This window comes from Sprattus sprattus (genome assembly GCF_963457725.1).
Source record: "Sprattus sprattus genome assembly, chromosome: 9".
In the NCBI taxonomy this organism is placed as follows: domain Eukaryota; kingdom Metazoa; phylum Chordata; class Actinopteri; order Clupeiformes; family Clupeidae; genus Sprattus; species Sprattus sprattus.
In genome coordinates this window covers 7,756,459-7,778,427 of record NC_137928.1, presented here as the reverse complement: position 1 = coordinate 7,778,427, position 21,969 = coordinate 7,756,459, and the positions used below count along the sequence as shown (strand labels likewise).

The 21,969-nt window shown below is 44.0% G+C and overlaps 1 protein-coding gene across 1 annotated transcript in view; it reads right to left on the bottom strand.

Moving 5' to 3' along the window:
- Window positions 1-18,108, bottom strand: part of caln1 (calneuron 1) — a gene marked incomplete at both ends in the record, with an annotated part of 47,032 nt that extends 28,924 nt beyond the window's left edge. Inside the window, 4 exons of the mRNA XM_080844321.1 lie at window positions 3,646-3,758; window positions 6,477-6,620; window positions 10,459-10,583; window positions 17,963-18,108. Of these exons, the coding sequence (XP_080700447.1) occupies window positions 3,646-3,758; window positions 6,477-6,620; window positions 10,459-10,583; window positions 17,963-18,108 (528 nt within the window). The remainder of the gene's footprint in view (window positions 1-3,645; window positions 3,759-6,476; window positions 6,621-10,458; window positions 10,584-17,962) is intronic.
- Window positions 18,109-21,969: the final 3,861 nt, after the last annotated feature.

The following is a 21,969-nucleotide window of genomic DNA, read 5'->3' as shown; positions in this document are numbered from 1 at the left end:
AGGATATGGAGAGGATGGACTGAAATTTCAAGGTCGTTGCCGGATGAAACCGAGGTGTCAGAAATCTTTGCCAACACGTTAAATTAACAATTGGTGTTTTTCTCTCTTTCCAGGTTAACTGTCAAAGCCTAACGTGCCGGAGTGATGGATTCTCCTCGTCGCTTTGTGTTGCTCCACCATTACGGGCGAGTGTCTCGTGAAGAAAATCACCATCTTCTCACACACCCGCTCTGATTAATAAAAGTGACACGGAGCTATTATTAACACACTGAGACGCACATTAGTCCACTGTGCTGAACATTTCATGAGCAGATTTTTGGGCCGTGCAACAGCAGACAAATGGTCTGATCGGAGCAGGAGGGGAGAGTGGGAGGAAGAGAGGAATAGAGAGAGAGAGAGAGAAAGTGAGGTTGAATGAATGGAGAAGTGAAAAGCTGTCTTCGTTGATGCTTCCCCTGAGGATTGTGGGAAAGTATGGATTTAAGATCCCGCTCTGGGATGTAGGTGGAGATGTCAGACACAGCATCAGGTGAAACCCATTATTATGTGCTATTGGTGCCTGACACGCACACACACACACATACACACACAAACACACACAAACACACACACACAGTGGGTCATAGAAAAGAGCAGATGGGGAAAGACTGAGGATACACACAAACAGAGGAAAGCGCTCGCAAGATGACGATGACTAAAAAACAGCCCCACTGGGACACAGACACCCAACCGGCCTCCGCAAAAACAGCCCGTGGTAAACTTGAAACGGCGGGAAGGCCGGGGTTCAGGCTCAGTCTTGTGACCCTGCCTGAGGTGACGGCGTCAGCTCGCACAGCAACACGGCATTAATAACTTAGTGTGTGAGTCAGGGCTGCCTCACCTTGCCTCACCGCTCGCGGCCTGCTCTCGGCAAACGAAGAGCGTGAGGAGATGAGATGTAGGCCGCCCTGACAGGCCTCGTCACAGACAGAATAAATACTTAACAGCAGAGTCCTCTTAGAAGCTTGCAGAGGCCCGGTGTAATTTATAAAACATAATTAAAGCCTTCATTGGCAGGTTTTTGGAGGCTTCGCCTTCCTGCTGATGCATCAAGGGTTTGCGGGTGAAGCCGGCCGGCGCACGCCTTTAAAGAGGCTGCGTGAGCGACTCGTATGGGCTCAGATGTCACTGCCCCGACGTGCGAACCGAGTTCATTAGTCACTAGACACGTTCGAGCCAAAGGTTGCGTATCTTGGATCGTCTCTGGTGTTGATTGTTTCCTTTCAGTGTCTGTGGGTGGCAGGCTTTCTGAAGAAGGGGAAAGTACACACACACACACACACACACACACACACACATCTAAAATGTATTAGAGTATTAAGCCAGCGCTGGGGTTTGATTGAATCCCTGGCATCGTCAGACCAGTGCAGTAGGCAGTGAGTGCCGCAGAGGGAGTAGCAGTGCAGCAGGCCAGACCGCCCGGTGTGTGGTTTACGCCACACCTCCCATCAGGCCTGCCTAAGGCTGAACGATTAATTGCATTTGTGATTTAATCGCCATATGATAGAACGCGATTTTCTAATCGCAAAGTCCGCGATTACAAAGTGGTCTAAAAAATTGACCACCTTTTTTTTAAGGTGGTACATTTTGCACACAGTGTTTAAAATGTGCTTATACTTACAATGACTTTGTTTAAATTACTTAAATGCATACTGGCAAAGCCACTGATTTGTTGTTCTTGTTTCTGTAATGAGCAGTGAAATAGAAATTCTGTAATGAGCAATGAAATAAGAATATTTGACACTAAATGTATTTAATATTTTGTTGGTCGTATGTAGATCATTCATTACGTTTTGTTTGAAAAAAAAAGAGGATACAAAAAAAAAATTGCATATTAAATCGCAATCGCAATATATTGAGGGGGAAAAAAAATCGCAATTAGATTATTTTCCCAAATCGTTCAGCCCTAGCCCTGCCCCCTCAATCAGGGGCTGCTCGTGCTTCATTTGCCCCGACCGGGATGGAAGGACCCTCAGAGACCTAATGGGCAAGTAAGCATCTCTTACTGAGAAACATTATTACTTCTCTCAGGGGCAGAGGCAGCAGGGCCTGAATCAATAGGTCGCCTATCCATTCAGGAAGAATAAACTGCTCAGCCAGGCCAGGGAGCTGCAGCAGACAAATGGCCCCACACAGTGGTGTAGTGGTCCCTGGAGAAGTGGGTATACTCTTAATTTTGCATTATTTTTAATACAGCACAGGATAAACGCCCTGAGATGTGGGTATACTCAATGCTGACTGAAAAATAAGTGGATATACTCCGTATACCTGCGTATACCCTGGACTACACCACTGGTCCCACAATGGAGAGAGGGTGGCCAGACGGAACAAGCGTAGCTACGTCCCGTCGCTGGTTTTGTCCCGTCTCCCCATTTCATTTGAGAAAAGCAAACGCTGTAGGTGATATCTCTGTAGCTACCCTGTTTAGCCCTGCCAATCTATCAACAAACATTGCCATCCGCTCAAACAAAATAGTCCATATGCCGTATGCCATATGATGTGTTGACAACTCAAATCCAGATGGTAGTAGTTAAAAGCATGGGTGTAGAATCATAAAGGCCACTGGATCAATTCCCTGAAGGAGTATGTCAAGATAAATGCAGACAATAATCTCGCCGTGTGTGACTTTGGAAAGTCTGCCAAATGACAATGTAACTGTCGAGAAGAAAATACTATGAGGCGTTAAGAACCAGTTAAAGAGGAAAAGAGTGTTGACACCACTCCATCATGTAAAGAACAGCTCCTTGTTATTCAAGTCACTGCCTCGAAAAAAGGCACAGCTTTTTGCCAGACAGTGATTCATCTCACAATGCATGCCGAACATAAAAAAGAAAACCTACGGATGACTTTTGGAAGTGCACACAGTAGCTCATTCATCAAAGCGTGCCCAAATGTATTTTTAATGTAAGGCGCCAGCGTTTAGTCTCAGTGGACCGGGTTCTTCAGGAGGGAAGGAAGCCACTCTGCCCTTTTCACACAGGCATCTCGGCAGGCAGACTGAGACTCGTTCCGACAGCTCCCCGTCCCCAGGGTCAGCCCAAGGTCAAAGCTGGCTCGCGCTTCCCAATCCATCCCTGGTAGCATCAAAGCAGAGTGGTGGACCTGGTGCTCCATCTCCAGGGATATCTGGTGTTCTCAACCCCCTAAACACCCCCCCCCCCCCCCCCCTTTCACTCCGACCCACACATCCATCATGCTGGTGTCACCTCAAGCTCACTGATCTTTAGGTCTGCACGTAATAACATCCATTAGATAACGTGGGTCTGCATGAGAACGTGTGTCGACTGTCTTCCAGGGTCGTTTCTGATTTACAACAGATAAAGAGAGAAATATGGGGGTCTTGTCCAATATGGTCACAGACCACAAAAGCACTGGCTCCAAAAGTGATGTGCAGTTTTAGTATCGTCCAATAATACAGTTTAAGAACGAGCCAGCGTCTGATAATCTTCAGGGCCAGGAGTCCTGATCTGACAGACCCCATCTTTGCATGCAAGTGCATAGCCATCTGGGTCCCCAAATCCCTGATGTACATTCAAACCCGCCCGCCCATCTGTGCACACTGACACTTTTTAATTGAGGCTTAGAAATTAATTGGGATTTCCTTACCTGCCAGAATATGCTGTCTATTGTGTGTCCCAGGAAGCTCTCTCGTGTCTCGGACGACAGAAGCTTTGGGCCCAGTATTGTCATAAACTCATCAAAATCCACCTGGCCGTCACCTGGAGAATAGAATGCAATTCATGTGAGAAACATGAAACCAAACAGAACAGAACAGAACATAATCCCAGGGAGATTTTGCTACCCATTACCGGCTAAGGAAATCATTCACGGAGCTCATGAATTAAACACGCCGTGTACATGATTACATTATACAGAAACAGGATGATGAAGTACTAAAAGAAATAGTCGTTCAGTGAAAATCTTTAAAAAATATCAATAAATATATCAAAGTATTTCACTTAACTAAATTAACAGTGAAGGAATACTAGACACCACAGCTTTGACATATTGACGACCAGAATCTGATTTACACTGATGCATGTTTACAGTATTCGAAGCGTGTCAAATGGAGAAACACAATGTTGTACCATGTTGGCCAAATGGCCACGTGAATTACGAGTTCTTATTAACAGTTCCAAGTTCAAGCGTGAGTTCCTACTCCGTGCGCACCAACACCATAAATGTATTCTGCACTAGCTGAAAAGAACACCACTGTCACTTCTCTCCCTGCTTTAGCAAACAGCCTCGTGTCTTCTCAGTTTCGTAACAGCGACCTTGTCAAGGAAGTGCTGTCAAAGCAGGATGACTTCATTCACCTTCATGCTTCTCCCCTGCCAACCAACCCCCCCCCCCCCCCCCCCCCCCCCCACCCTAATGCAGAGATTTGTTTGGCACAACTCTCCTGGCATTGATTAGGCCTTGCATATGCATCTGGGCAGGCAGCCATGGGCAGGTGACAATTACAGGCCAGGCTGCCCCGGAGGTCCTGATGGATGCCCGCTCCGCTCCGGACAGAGGGTCTCGGGGGGAGGGGGGGAGGAGTGGCAGGTCAAACTGGACTAGGGTGATGGAGCAGAAGGAGAGCTGCAGACACCGCACTCTAAGACGGATCCGACAGACCCCCACAGGAACCGTATAATCATTCTGTGAGTCACTGAACAAGGATCAAATGAACTGCCTGGTCCTGTCCTGTCTACTTAATTCCTATCTTCGTAACGTTACAAGCCAAAAGCGGAATAGATGGTGCAGATGAAATTGAATTAGACATATAAGGAAACAATTAGGATTAGCTTGTCTGAGCAAATTCAATAGAAGACAGACTGAACCTGAACACCCTGTCTGGTGTTTATGGCTCCTGTCAATGTGAACGTCAAACAATATGTCCGGGAGCCGCTGCCAGTGCGATTCTCTGTGATAATATCCAAAGAAGACACTGAGCCAACGGTCACACATCACACTACTCGCTCAATACTGATTTCTTTACCAATAAAAAGCCTAACATTAAAGATATAAATACCGTGCATGCCACTGAATATATTTCGTCCATGTCGTTAGAGACAAACATATCATCGTAGTGTTCAGAGCAGCACAGTACTGGTAAAGATCACATCTCACACCCCATAATAACTTAATAAAGGTATCTCATAATAACATAATAAATATAACCAATGACAAACTATACCTGTCAGTCTGTATCTGAAGGGATGCAGTTGAGCTGCCCTAATGTATTTCAATGACGCTTACATAGGAAGCCATCTTATTCCCTGGCAACATTTGACCATAACATAAGTTTGAGTGACATCAGCTATATCAATCCTGCCTTACCTCTGTCAACAATAACATTTTTACAAATATCCTCCTTGACATAAATTAACATTATAAGTAAAAGCACAATATGCCAGATAGATAATCTAAAGCAAGCAGGAGCCAAGAGAATGAGTCTTTGGTTAGTGCAGTTTGATGTTTCCATTACAGACACAAGAGATATAGACCTTTCCACAGAGACCTACAGAACAAAGGAAGCCACACTTAAGGAAGCCAAAATATTCCTGTGAATTGCCAAAATATTCCTGTGAATGGAAGAAAGCCAAGCTGATCTATTCCCATAATACTGCATAATGATTACAAAAAATGATTGACAAATAGCTTTTTATGTAATCCATCTTTAAGTCCTGTTTCATTTGGCAGTAACATCTTAGAAAACCTTCAGGGTGTGTTGGCTCTATCTGTGCATCAGTAGTAATCACGCCGTCAGCAATACTTAAAGTCTGGCCTCTGATGAGATACACAATAGGAAACATCATGACACTATCTCAACCATACAGAAATAAATAAAATGAGTTAAAAAAAGATAAAAACTAAATCAATTTCATTTTTGATCAGCAAGATATTTGTTCTGATGTAAATTACTTTTTTGCTGTGTTGATGTGTTTTTCTGATTAGAGAAACATAATAGATGAGTGACTGATACGATTAGAAAGAGGATGCGTAAATTCTTTCCATCTTGAAGCATGGGGGACTGGGCATTAGTTCCAGTTCGGAGTATCCTGCCAAGTCTTAAATGGACTTTTCTCTGTATCATTACTGGGTCATTATAAAGTGTATTAAATGTGGGAGAGCTCCCAGAGTGTTTGGGTATAAGTGTGTGGTTGAGTGCATTTGTGTAGATGTGCTTGTGTGTTTAGGTGCATTTTGTCAGGCCTGTGTGGTTACGTGTATGTGTTGGGTTGCGTGTGTGTGTGTCTGGGTGTGTGTGTTGGGTTATGTGTGTCTGGCTGCGAGTTTAGATGAGGGTGTTTGAGTTTGTGTGTTTGGGCGCACGTGTTTTTCGGTGAATGTCCTTGGGTGTGTGTATTTGTGAGCGTGGGTATGATTGTTTGGGTGTGTCTGTTTGGGTGAGGGCGTGGGGGGGGATGAGGTGCGAGAGGATGACTCACCGTCCATGTCTAGTCGCTGCATGATGATGGCCAGCTCCACTTCACTGGGCATGTACCCCAGCGAGCGCATGGCCATGCCCAGCTCCTGCTTGGAGATGAACCCGTTCCCATCGCGGTCCAGCACTTTAAAAGCCTCTCGAATCTCTGCCAAGAGAACAGAAAACAAGCATATAGTTTCAGTGTGCCAGTCTTTCGTTGCACCTGGTTCATTACACACAGAGTAAGGGCCATGTTTTCAAACAAACCCTAGTTCAGTGGTGTAGTGGTCCCTGGAGAAGTGGGCATACTCTTATTTTTTTTAAGCAGCCCATACAGCACAGGATAAACGCCCTGTTTTGAGAAGTGGGTATACGCAATGCTGACAGAAAAATAAGTGGGCATACTCCGTATACCTGCGTATACCCTTGACTACACCACTGATATACAGTGTGCCAGTCTTTCGTTGCACCTGGTTCATTACACACAGAGTCAGGGCCATGTTTTCAAACAAACCCTTTTACTCCACTAAGCAACATTACCTTCGCTTAACAACATCAGCACCTCTCTCTCTCTCACTCTCGCTCCCTCCCTCTCTCCCTCCCTCAATCTCTCCCTCCCTCTCCCTCCCTCAATCTCTCCCTCTCTCTCTCTCTCTCTCTCCCTCCCTCTCTCTCTCCCTCACTCTATTGTTGACCTAAAATTCTCTGTTCTCCTTCATGCTCCTCATTTCTGGTCAGTAGAGCATAACAGCAGGGAGAGAGGTCAGAGTAAATTACAGAGAGAGAGAGAGATGGAGGGAATGAGAGAGAGAGAGAGGGAGAGGGAGAGAGAGAGAGAGAGAGGGAGAGGGAGAGAGAGGGAATGAGAGAGAGAGAGAGGGAATGAGAGTAAATGACAGAGAAATAGAGAGAGGGAATGTGAGAGAGAGAGAGGGAATGAGAGTAAATAACAGAGAGAGAGAGAGAGAGAGAGAGAGAGAGAGAGAGAGAGAGAGAGAGAGAGAGAGAGAGAGAGAGAGAGAGAGAGAGAGTGACTGAGGTGTGGGTATATCTGTCAGTAGGGCAGAGATTTTTTGTGCCTTATAGCCAACAGCTCCGGCACAGGTCCCCTGTCCTTCTTCTTAACTGTGACTTTGGCTCTCACTGAGGAGTAGTCTGAGCCAGAACGGAAGGCAGTCAGTCTGTTCTGTTCAGCTCTTTGCTACAGATGCATATTTCATAGCAGCGCCTTGGGGAGAGGAAGAGAGACGAGAAGAGAAGAGGCGTGGAGGGGAGAGACGAGAAGAGAGGAGGCGTGGAGGGGAGAGACGAGAAGAGAGGAGGCGTGGAGGGGAGAGAAGGAGAGACGAGAAAGAGAGGAGGCGTGGAGGGGATAGGAGGAGGAGGGCAGGCGATGGCGGATGCAGCCAGGGCGGTCTTAGATGCGGAATGTCACTTTTTCCTGAAAACATTGTGACTGCGCGGCACACTTGGGTACACCGCTGAACACCGAATAATGATTTGGGGCGGGTGGCGCGCAAGTTTAACTCCACCTGAGTGCCAGTGAAGACCGCAGGGACTCAACTCTCTGTAAGCATTAAAAACATCCAGTGCCATCTACAGATTCACTACATGCTTAATGGAGGACGGTCGCCTTAGAATCAATGGGTGGAATAATTAATTTTTCAATTCAATTCAATTTTATTTGTATAGCGCCATAACAATACAATTGCCTCTAGGCGCTTAACAGAGCCCAGAGCCTAAACCCCCTTAGTGCATGCACAACGGCAACAGGGGCAAGGAAAAACTCCCTGTTTGGCAGGAAGAAACCTTAAGCAGAACCACGGCACATAAGGGGGGACCCATCTGCTTGAGGTCGGCCGGGTGGAGACAGGAAGGTGGGACGGGGGGAAAGGGGGAAGGGGAAGGGTTGAGTGGCAGAAGGGGAAAGTTACTAATTACTGACCACACAGACAAATGTGAAAATGATGGTGGCCACAGAACTGCAGAAATATTACCCTGTGCTGGGCTGTCTGTGGTTTTTTAGCCTCGATATCCAATCATAGAGAGCAGAGGATGACAAAAATGACAGACAGCCCCCCTGGCTAGATGTGTTCTCCATAGCATGCCGTCCATTACTTGTCAATCACCCGCTGTGATGCTTCCATTTAGTAGTAGTGGAGCGTGACATAATGCACACATCCAGAGGGATCCGGAGGAGACGACCCGCATTTACTTTTAAATTTGCAAACGCATCTTGTGTGGAGACATGAGTCACAAGCGTCAGGCAAATACACAAAGAAGGTTCCGGTAAGCCCTCCATAACATCAGGATCCAACAATTTCAGGCAACGTCATTCAACCATACAAAGAGTCTTTCTTTTTTATTTCAGTGGAGGGGCTGAGCGACATCAAAGGCATTTCCATTTATTCGTGTCTATGGAAGCGACTGACTCATGAATAAACACATTTGCATCATCAGAGACTGCGGGTCCTCCGTCATTACATGTGGGGATTGAAGTGTGTTTCGAACGTAAGCATCAAACAAACATGTTGTATTTCTTTCCATCCTTGAGATTTTCGCAAACAAAACAATGTCCCAATGTCCCAATTCCACTCCTTTCAGAGCTTTGCCAGGAAGAAAGAAACATCAATGATTCAAACAAAGCAAAGTCGATACAGCATAAAAATGCCCAAAATGCCAAAGCAAACCGAAGGGAAATAACTCGGCATATGAAGTACGACGAAAAAGTACAGCTAATGGCCGTTTAGCGCTCAGCAGTACATCGCAAAAACTGCTGCAGGTTCTGGCATCATAATGCATTCTCGCAATCAGGTGCAGGTGTTTTAGTGTGAGATCTGTCACTCATTATGTAATGGTGGCGCAGCCAACCTGCCATTTCAGACTTCCCCCTCTGAGAAAAACACAGAAATAACTATCATCCTGTAGGGAGAGAGCTGTGCGATATACAGCCCTGGGAATGTAATGAGAAAATCCCACTGAGCACACACATACAATAGAACTAAATTAAGGTCTTTTAACAGGCTACACTGGTAGGGTTGGACAACCAGTTCCCGCTATTGCATTGTACATTTGTTTGCATTGTTTCGGAGGAATTCAAACATGAATTCATAGCCTCCAGACAAAAAGGCACATATGTTCCAAGCCGATGCATAATAAAAGCGCCTCAATGCAAACAGTAAATTAGGATAACAAATGATAATCATTTCCATAATTCACTCTGTGTAAATCATAGAGTGCTTTCCTTTCCGTGTTGCTTCATCAACGTCACCATGCTACCGCCTTAAGTCATGGTCCCAGCAGAAGCACTATAACTACACTAGTACAAAGATGGATTATTCTAACATATTATTATTATAGTTACTCTGCCGCTGGCAATATGCATGTTTCATCATTAGATTAATGTCGACATTGTGTTCCCCTGAAAAGAGGCTCTTAATGCTGACTCCAGCGGCCAATATTGATCAGCAAATCAGTCAACCCAGCTTGGTGACTTATGTGAACACAACAGAGCAAACAAGTATTTATGCCGGAAGCATAGCGGGTCAGCGCTGTGATTTTTTATGGGCGCCGAATATCTGAGCTAAAATATCTGTTGTAATATTACTCAGCCTACTGATAGACAATCTTTCACAAAAGTCCATTAAGCCAGACAAAGAGTTTAACACGAGGCTCTAGATGGATCTATATCCACCCCTGTACAATGGGGCTAAATGGGATTATATAAAGTAGCAAAAGGCTAGCGGTCATCAGATGTGCTAGAGAGGCTTCACTGCTAAGCCCCGTGTGTGTGCCCAGCAAGCAAGCCTCCACAGGCCCTGTACTGGCCCCCTTAGGGCTGGCACAAGGGCCCTTTGAGGGCTGCCCATGCAGGGCCTGTGTAGGATTGGTGTAGGCTGGCCCTAGCCCACAGTGCCCTCAGCCTGCCTGCATGGGGCCCATGGAGGCTTGCTTGCTGGGTGTTGGGTGATTAGACTGGAGAGTGCTACGGAGCTGGGCCTTACCGTCAAGCTCCTCCACAGAGATGTTGGCCAGCTGGTCGGTGTCGCTCCTGTCCGACAGAGAGCGGCTCAGGTAGTTCCCCTTGTACAGCAGGCCTGCAGTCACATGGTGGAACGGCATCTTCTCTCTGAGGCAGAGACAGAGGAAGAGGACAAGGGAGAGGCAGTCAGGGTCAAATCATGAGGAACATCTCTGCGACCTAATAGTCCAGGCAAAATAGAACATTTTGGGGCCAAAAATAGAATTAATTGTAAAAGAATTTGTTTCAGCATTTCTATAAGGTGTCCAGAACAACATACTAAAAGTCCTTAGAAATCCTAGTTGAGGAAATATGTTTAATTCTCATCAATCCGAGATGTGTGCTTATAATGCATGGTAAAAATACACCTCAAAAATGTATTTGTTTTCCCCTTAACTTAACTTAAAACTTTACACGATGAAAGCACCCATGAAAAGTAAAAATGTTTGTATTACAAGTTTCTTTGAAAATTAATTTGAATATGCAAATGAGCTATACACTAATCGAATATGCCCAAAATATACCCAAATAGGCTTAATTTTAATAAATGATCCCAGCTGACTTAAGCATTGCAGTGACCGTGCCTCACTGTGTGAAATGTAAGGTACACAGCACTGAACACAGCACTGAACATCATCTGAACAATCTGAATGTTTTCATCTGCAGAATCAGCCTCTGGTGAATACCATTCTACATGGCAATTATAAAACACACGTGTCATGGAGTTCACATACTTAGTTAACATAATGCATGGCATGGAACCAGTGAGAGTCAAATGAATGTATTGTTCTGTAGGTTTTTTTCAATTCAGTTGAAAATGAAAGAAGGTTTGCTAACGACACCAGCAAATAAAAACAAAAGCACTATCTGTTAAAGACACCACAACATCATATCCAACTAACCTACGATTCTTATAATGCAGAAAAAAAATGCATACAGGAAGATGTTTTCCCCTTCATCAAATATTTAATCAAGAACCCTGAGGGTTACATACATGACACGACAACATAGTGGATGAGATGTATTGATTCCCACTCTCAATCTAACCTTGCTCTGACCAAAAAAATGAAGGTGACAAGATTCCGCCTCTTGAATCAAAGAAGCATCAATATTCACACGCCTATTGAAACGCCAGCTGAATCTTAAAAGAGGGCGGTTCAGCAAGTTTGATGCATTTGTCATGGGCTTGCATCAGATTCTAGCATCTCGCATGACTATCAACATCACAGATCACCCTTCATTTTTCAGGTTCTGCTTGTGTGAGGGCATACATGCCATCCCAAAGGGATATGCACTGAAGTGATAGATTCTACAAAACAACATGTAGATATATGGCTGTAAGCAGCATTCATTTGTCTTCCTATTCTGTGACTAGGTGACAACTGCCCGGCAGGCTTTTTCCTCAGGAAAAGAGAAGGTAACAGTGTTCTGTGCCCTCAGAAATCAACTGTCTTGTGGTATGTTTGGTTTCATGTTAATTGGTTCATAGCTTCACAGGATATATCCTCCTCAATGATTTCCCTTCAGACTGAGAATAAGATATGTAAAGCAAAGTTATAATTTCAAAATGAAAATCAAATTTCTTTTTATGTTGATAATATGTTCAGTATGTAATAGTATGTAAAAAAACTAAAAATACATATTGTGCATTAAAAAAAAATAAAAATAGACTTACACAGCTTTGCTTCTTTGGGTACAAACAGGTTGTTGAACAATTTCACAGCTTTTTTCCCCCAACTCCCAAAATAAACTATGCACCTTTTGAATTCTCAACTAGTCTGGGGATGTATGGCAATCACCTCACCATTCTCCATACATATATGTAATCAGTCAGAATTTCCACTATGCCACTATGAGAGCCACTAAGTTTGTTTCTCGTTTGAAGAGCCAGGACTGTTTACGACCAACAGAGTCTTTTTGAGCACAAACACTGAAGTGACACTGGAGTTCTTGGGGACCATGAGAAGCAATAAGCTGAATTTGATGTATGTGATTAGAAGCATGATCTGCACCTTTAATACACAAACAAGGAAAAACACAATTAAATATTTAAAGAGTTTACTTCAGGTAAACAATATGACATTGGTTTCCATGGTCAACCCTACCAGGGGTGTGTTTGTTGAACAACTAGCATATGGTACAAACTACTCCACGGTTACGACGGTGGTTGGTCAACAACACTTTAAGGAAACGAAGTCCAATGTAAAATCCCCAAAACACTCACAACTTGCAGGTTGTTTAAAACATTACGTTGGTCACTCATGCTGTCTCGCTATATCCTTTTCCATGGATAATGTGTATTCCCGTCGATGGTAACTTGATGATTGGGGGTGATTTTCCCTTCAATTTCCATACCACTATGCATTTACCTGAATTAACCATGCGTTCGTTTGTACCGCTTTCTCTAATACATTGGAAATAGCCCCAAAGGCTACAGCTCCCACGTTTCCTCCATGACATATCTGACTTCTTCACTTTAAAATACAGCCTACTTCCATTAGATAGCAAGTCTAGGTCCAGACACGCTATATTGCCATGTTAAGGTTTTCGGTTATAGCTGCACATTGTACACAGAATTTGGGGCTTTGAATGGATATGGCACCTGCAGCCTTGAAGGGATAACGACAATCTTTTTTAAATGTTTTTTCTTGCTTTATTTGTATTTGTTTTAAAGGAATCATTATTAGTTTTGTTTAGTTTGACATTTTCTTCTGGTAAATCATTTTATTCAGGTGAAAATGTTTCAAAACCATTCGTTTTCTTCTTAGTTTTAGTTTGAGTCTAGGAAAATAACCCTGGTGTGTAGTTGAGACAAATAACGGTAACATGACTTACACTTGGAGGACACTGATGTGCCCTGACAAGCTTTTCACACTCAATAGGGTTATGGATGTCTCTGTAAGGTTTTCCCTAAGGGGACGTCCTGTTATCACAGGCAAGACAAAGATGAGTGACTGAGACACGGCGGATCACAGGAAGTTCAGCAGCAGTTATGTCAAAAGGACACATATCAGACGATGTAAGATGCCCTCACTCATCAATCATCTTGGGTAATTCCTTAAAATGACTTTGACTAAGATAACTGTGGATTAGGGAACCCTAGACAGCCAAAGACAATACTGGAAAGTTTCACATTTCTTTATCAGGTACTGTGGTATATAAAGGGTGAAAGAGTTGTTAAGTCTCATCCTGACATTTCAGTCCACACTCTTTCAGGCTGAAGAATAATGGCACACTGAAGTCAACAATCACTGTGCTTACTCTATCAAAGGTATCGCTGGATAAAGTGTGGTGTCATGTCTGGTGTATTTTTGCAGCTTCAGACTCTTGCTTGACTGCCACAGGATATCTCAATACCATCACCAATCAGGTGCAACCCTGTATCGACCTACAAATGCCTGCTTTCATCAGTACAACAATCAATGCCATTTGCATTAAATGGTTGTTCCACAGTCCAGGAGGCTAATTTCATTCATTCGCTCCTGTCGTTGCCACATCTCTATCTAGCCTGGCATCTGTGGAATCGGTTAATAACGGACCGCAGAACGTTGGGAAGCCCCATTCAAGTGAATGGAGCATTCTACAGCATTAAGAAGAGCCGTGTAATAAGATAGAATGCCGCAACAAGGCAAAGAATTGGAGTTAATGAGGTTGATACTGCCTTTAGAGTCCTGTAGTAGTAGTACTTTTGTAACACAAAAAAGGATAATAATAATAATAATAATAATAATAATAATAATAATGTGACTAGTCTTAGCACATAATAGTGATATGAATAAACATTATTAATTAACAATGCAACAGCAGGCTATCTACTGATAAATATAGTAATACCCTGAAGGGCAGACAACACGCAGTTTATCAGCAACTTGTGTGTTAGATGATTAAGATTAAGAGACAAAAGACAAAAACCTGGTGAGACAAAGAAACATACATCTTGGTTTCTTACTTTAATGGCCATTTTCAGCTGGAATACTTATTTACTTTCCCCAGGATGAGGCAGGGTCAGCAGGGGCAATTTGTTCCCTGGGGCGCTGAAGGTCTGTTTCAGATGCTGTAGTTATTGGACAAATAACCATGCATTTTCAAGCATTTTGTGTCGGTTTTGAAGCCTGGTGGCTCTTTGCTTGAGTCTACCTCTGTGTCTTGTCATTTCTACTGTTGATAAAGTGGCATGTTCCACAGAGGGCTGCTGTAATTAACTTGCTGTGTGCATGGTTCCAATGCTTTATCTAATTCACATCCTAGCACAACGATCAAGTAATTGCACAGGTGTGCAAAATACCCACACCGTTGGTTGTTTGTTGCTTCTGGAGTATTCCTGCTTGAGTTTCAACAATTTTGTGGAATAATGTGACAAGGTTGTTGATTGATTGTGAGCTCTGCAAAGGGGAGGTGAAACCGAACTTGTGATTCTTTTCAGTGATGGGGGGGCCTGTTTACCCCCAAAATGTTGTAGGGGCCTAATCTCCCGGTGTTGGAAGTTCAGATTCAGAGGTCCTCTAGGGAGGAGAGACCCACAGGGCAGAACATGAGACAGGAACATGGTCATATCCGCCTCAACTGATGGTATCTTAAGCATCACTTATTACAGTTCTTACCGTCTAACTTAATGTATGGGCGTGCCTGTGTGGGGGAATGTGAATAAATGTACAAATGTGTGTGTGTACTCTCTTTGGAGAACACACATAAACATGGGGATAGGCTGGTGGTCCAGCGGTGGGGAAGCAGGCCAGGCCAGGGCAGCCAGGCAGGCGGTGCTGCCCACAGGAGAGGCCAGTGTGAGGGGGGCCAGAGGTCCGAGCACACACTCGAATGAGTCTGAGATTGGGAGTACGTGCGGACACATCCAGGAGGGCACTACCACAGACAGCGTGCCCATCAGACAGAGATGCGCTACAGTGCCACGGGAGAGCGTGCCAAGTGCCAGCGGGCTCCAGGCTGGCGTGCATTCAGGTGAAGGACACTGGGCTGATTGCAGGCTGCTCCCCACCAAAACAGCCGAGGCTGCTGGGGAACTAACAGGGTGGAGGGTACATAAAACCCTACACAAGGTGTAGGCAGCCTGAGGACCTAGCTGTAAAACTGAACTGAGTTTCTATCAGATTCAAGGGACTACATTTAAAGGTGAGGTTTAGATTTTATGCGGTTCTTAAGGAAGCGTGAAAGGATATGTTTCATGCATCATGATTTTGTGCATCATGATTCTTTGAAGAGTTTTCATGTATTTATTGATATTTACAGGGTGTAAAAATCCATCATCTAAAATTGAAATTCAACTGCACATGAATATTGGAAAAATGCTTTCAGAACATGAATCAAGCCTTCAGAATTACTTTATTGTAGCAAATCTGAAGCATTCTATTTACAAGAAAAAATAGGTCTGCAGACAGATATTTGTTTTCTATTTCCACACAGTATGCTAAACACATTAAAAATGCATTTTCTTCTTCGCATGGGAGGCTCTAACCTGTGAATAATGATATCTACATCAGAACCAAAGCATCCCTCTATATCACCATGCACTCCACCAAATGTAGTTTGTTATGTAAGCAAAACGTGATGCAAATAGGCGAGACCTCATTTATGCCTGATGCTGGTCGTTTACACATGCGTCCTCATCACAAACAACACTTCCAAGAAGCGCAGCTAGCCTTGCCGACTGTAACGCCAGAGGACATTTACTCTTGAGTATAAAAGCCACCTGGTGAGATCTACAGTAACACTTGAGTCCACTATGAACAGCCCTGCATGCGGTCCAGGACGCTGTGTTGGTGCGAATCCATGACGTGACAAATCCGACACAGAGAGACCACAACATCTCACCTCAAATGTGTTCAGGTAGTTTCAATGGATTGCTACAGCACCACAATTGACTTCCAATCCTTGTTCACTCCACATTCAGAGAAATAATGATACTCTTTTTGTCTGAAGCTCACACCAATGTGTGATTTTTTTTTTGCAATATCTCATCAATACATAGTATCTACTTTTTAAAAAAAGCTTTAAAAAAAAAGCAAATGCACTATATGACCTGCCCATAAATACCATGTGTAAGCTGTGCATTCATCCCAAAAATGTGATGCATCATGGGGGAAATGTAAGCCTACAGGTGTAAAATAGAGAACCTGTGAGGGTGACTTGTTACCCTTCCGCAAGGCATTTATTTCACCTCTAGCAGCCAAAGCCACTGCACACCCTGAGCAGGGGAGTGTGTGGAACTGCATCTGCAGAACTCTAAAGTCTGGGTGTGACTGTGCCACTTTGGCTGCTCCCTGTTAACTGAACTGTGTGGCGGTGCGTTTACACACAAGACCATCCCAACGTGGCAGGAATGGTTTAACTTCCTAACTAGACTAGTGTGGCAGTACCACAAATTAAGCATATTTAGTGAGAAGAGCAAGTATGGGAATTATGAATGAATTACTTGGGCGTCTTGCTTTGAAGTCTAACACACACAGACAATATACACAAAATAGTGTCTATTTAACAACTGTCAAGCTATGTAAACTCAATTTGCAAATCTCAACTTAATTTTGGAATTGAAAACACATTTAAATGTTTTCTAGGGTAAAATACTGTCTTTCTTGGATGGATAGTTTATCATATTGAACATACAGAACAAGAGGACAAAACATTCAAGGTCATTTTGCACATTATGGTCTTCATAGTCATTACAGGAAAAACATTTTCAACAACAAAGAGGCAGAACCACAGATCCAGGTGGACCAGCAGGAAACCAAATCAATCCATTTCTGAGGACAGAAGCCGACTGAGAAAGGAAACATTGATCTCCATCTGTCTCTTTGTGCTGTGAGGGTCCAGCACTGTTTCCAGTCTTACGAAAAGCAACAACAGCACAAGCCAGGCGCTACTTTGTGCACACCTTCCACACACTTGCCTTCCAAATCACCTCCAACCACAAATAACTCGAGAGCCAAAACAAAAAAAACAGCTGTTTACCATCACAAGAAACCTACACTGAAATTTCCCAAACAGAACTAATCACAATAAAAGGCTTGGAAGGCAGTGTTCCAATACCACAGAACCTCCATCACAGAAATGTTACACCCCCATCCCCCCCCCACCCCCCTTACCCCACATCGTTAACTTAACAAAGCACTTGAGAAGAGAGCTTGCACCAGGGCTGACCTCATGTCAAACACAAACAAATATTATCACAGCCCAGAGTCAGTCACAGCATTTGAGAGGCAACCATTCCTTATCCCAGTTTCAGGAATAATCCCCATCCCTCAGCAGCACCTTAAAAACTGGACATATCAGTGGGTCAACAGACATTATCTGCCACCTGGCAGCAATTTCCATGAACAAACACAACACAGCCCCTCAACAGCATGGAGACAAACAAAGCCCCCAGCCACAACACCCACCAGCCTGCTGCCTCTAGTCCCCGAGCAGTGGGGATGAGAGTGCAGCTCTGGCACCACTCTGCTCCTGCTCCAGCTCCAGCTCCAGCTCCAGCTTACCCATACTGATCACAGGCTGAGGGGTACTGCAGCGGGGCTGGCTCCTCCAGAGGGCTCACTGCCTGGCCGCCGCTGTCGCTGAGACACGGCCCCTCTCCCTCCTCCCCGTCCTCCGTCCGAGGCTCTGGATCCTCTGTGACCTCCATCAGACAGTGGCGCGGAGGCTCGGTGAGCAGCAGGCAGGCAGGCAGGCAGGCAAGCTGTCCCTGGGCGGCTCAGCCCGACTACTGCCTCCCGAATTTGTGCTTTTCCCAAAGCAGCATCGGGTGACCGCGCCGGATATCCGTGCGTTTAATATTTCAGTAATAAGGAATAAGGTAGTCATTCACTCTAACTCTTTCGCTCTCTCTCTCTCTCTCTGCTCCTCTCCCCTTCTCTCTTTCTCCTCACTCAATCAGTCCGCCAGTCACTCACTGACTCCCTTCACTCTGTGGTGCCCTGCACTTCACATGAGGCAGGGGTAGGCAGCAACAGCAGGCTCATTAGACAGAGTCTCCGTGGCAGAGCCCTGCACAGCTCCCCTTCTCTCTCCCTCTCCCTCTCCCTCAGCACCGCCGGCTGCTGCTTGGACACAAGGTGCTCCTCAGTGATTTGTGAGAGCGGAATCCTTCAGCCTGTTAACAGCAGCCGCGCACACCTCTCCCCTCTCCCATTACCGTAAGCAAACGCTCTCAGCGCCAGCGCGGCCGCTTCACCTGACAGATGTGAGTTACAACATTTCCATATTGCCTGCATGCATCCCGCACTTAAACAAAGCATCACATCAAGGTTGTACTTCACTAAAACGCATCACGTTGCGCACTTTTAGGGAAAATGCCTCAATATAGAAAGTAAGTTCATAATAAAACTGTTGTAACTTAGATTTGATTTCCCTTATAATACCACGCAATGTAACAGCCTTTAGACTACATTGACAATTATTTATCATTGAACATGAACTAAATAAATGAATACAAAAACAATCAGATAAAATATATCGCATGTATGAACATTCGTGTCAAAAATGGTAGTTTCCACAATGTGTGAAAATTACGCACCTCGAAGAATAAATTAAAATTTCGATTACATAACAGAACGAATAACACAATATAACGTATGTCATTCATAGACCATTCAAGAATCGACAGAAACGTACATTCGATAGAGTGCTGGAATTAATCAAAGGTTTCCACTCGAAGTTTAGCATTAATGGCCAGGCGGTGAGCCATGCGAAGGACAAACCTATTTCAATAACAACAGGTGTAAGAACGTGATGCCTACACCAAAAGCGTTATTTCAAAGGCAAGACTTGGAATAAGTCTCGTTATTCGAATACAATAGACATAAACGTTTACCTATTTACCTGTAGGAATATCTAATCTAGATATCCTTGTTGTATTGTCGTTATTGCGTCCCAACGCTGTCAAACTGGAGTCCAGTTGAGGCACCAAGATATGCGCTCATATATTTAGATGTGTAGAACAATAGACAGACGGATAATTCCTATCCAGAATGTGGAGATATTATTCCATTAGAACAACATGATGCATTGGTGTCTTTCCCAGATAGCAAGTCCATGTGCACTGCGGTCGTTATTACCCTAGTTCCTGTACAATCAATCGAACAGTTGCACTTTTCATCCAACTCCCATCAATTTTAATGACCTCGTTGTTTCCTCGTCATCTTAGTATTCCAATTATAAACGTAGGCTACTTTTAAGTTTTCGTAGCCAGCTTTGTTCGTTGAAAACACTAAACCTCTCAAATACGCAGATTTAACTTATATTTCCAGATCGCCTTGAAGGGTTGAGTAATCTCTGCAAGTCCTCCAAAAGCCAATCAATAAATCTGTCAAGTTCATCTATATCCGTGATTTCTTCACAATAATCGCAAGGTTTGCGTGAGACAGAAACAAATTGCGCTATGCTTCGTGCCGATTTGTGTCATATTTCTTCGACTGAAAAATATTAACCCCTGAATCGCTGTGAAGGACAAACTGGCCAAGCGCTAGTCATTAATCAAACAACACAGGAATCAGTCGGTAGGCTACCTTTTGGTACACTGGTGTGTCTGAGGACTGTTAAATAGGAGAGAGTCAGCCTCCAAATGGACGTGCCTTTGATGATTGATGATTTATCTACTGAAACAATCATTTTGTAAATAAAGTGAAATATAGCCCATTCAGCAGGCTCAGAATCACAACAGTGAATACCTTCTTATTAGCTGGAGGAAAATCCCATCCAACATTGTTAGGTACTACGTATTAAAAAATTACACACACAAAAAAAAGCTTACTTGTGAAGAATAAGTTAGAGATTCATCTGACCATACATTATGCATTATCCTTTATCCATAAAGCCAACCTCAAAACCTTTGAGAACGTAATTGTGCAACTACAGCGATCCATGCCTAACGTTACCTGTAAACTATGGCCGCTTTGAGCTAACTCTCGTGCAACAAACTTCCAGACAGTGTACTACTGATAAGCAACAATTGTTCTTCATTGTCTTCTCCCAATTCTTAAAAAAACACATCTCCTATTTGGGTGACTGCACAAGCTAACGTCTATTTAAGCCACAGGTGGTCCTCGAAGTTGGTCAGTGGGCAAGAATTTCTTTCGTCGATTTATTTTGAAAATAAGCGAGGTTTCTTACCTAGATCATAGGGTTTATATCTGAGCTGTAGTTCAGTGTAAGTTTGACGGTCCATCTCAAAACTGCGGGCTATTTCCTTGCACCTGCAAAGTTCTGCCTTGGCCCAACCTCACTGATTTATCGATGAAGGCGCGATTCCAACTCAGGGTAAATCACGTGCTCTGCCTGCAGTTTACCTGGTTCCTACATGTGGGTCACGTTCAGGCGCGCTGGCCTGTCTAAAGCTAACATATGATTGCAAGGCAAGCGCTGGAGGAGTGTATTATTATTATGGCTTAAGGTAATTGGTAGCACCAGTTGAATGATGAAGTGCTGCCTTATGATCAGAACTGCTGCAGTGCTAAGACTTTAAAGTAGTGAACTCCTCTATTTTTACAATCAAAGCACACCCAAAAGCATGGTTAGATATCCAATTATCCTATTTTGTGCCACTGGGTGTTTTTTAGTGAAAACAAGACTTTATATTTAATGGGCTTGATGTTCTAATCTGATTTTTAATTTCCAATATTTATATCTAAACCACGGACGGTTGTCTTTTATCCCATCTAATTTCAGGGATGAGTTGTATCTCAAACGGCAACCAAAACATAACATTGACCAAAACAGTGCGCTGCAATCTATGGGGAATTTGACATGCTCTATGTGAAGAGGTCCCTCTCATCCTTAATCAGTGAGGCAACACGGATCTAGGCTAATGCCTCTCCAGTGGCTTGTATACAAAAAGAGGCCCTTCCTGAAAAGCCATCCCTTTCTCAGCACATTATAATCACTCGTACTTCAAAAAGCTGTTTGTTAGTATTGGGAGCACAGAGCGGGAGGGGGCCAGCATCCAACCCGACTCTGAAAGTCTGCTAAGTGATGATTAGAAATGTGTGTGTGTGTGCGTGTGTGTGTGTGTGTGTGTGGGGGGGGGGCAACAACAACAACAACAACAACAAGGAATCACAGTGTTCTGCACCAAAGCAGTCCTCAGCCTCTCTCCCGTCTATAGAAGCTCTGTCTCTGCTTGTGGATCCAGAGGATCCCCTGGTTAAGTAGCAGCATGTAGTGCACAGGCAACAGCCCACAGAGCAGCCCAGGCCCTGACCTGCCACTGAATACAGCCAACAGAAGACTTTGGCTTCTTCCTCTACAACCCAAACGTTAAGGACAAAAACAAGCTTATACCAAGTTTATTTATCAGGGGTTGGAAATAGAAAATGAGATATAAATTAAGCCTGCATCCCTTCTCATACATATACATGAGCATTTACATCTGACAAAGATATAGTGGATAGTAAAGGAGGAAGGGCAAGGTGAATGAAACCTTAATTGGGACAACTGAGAGATACCAACAGCTACAATGGCAGCGTGGTATGTGGATGGTGTTAACAGA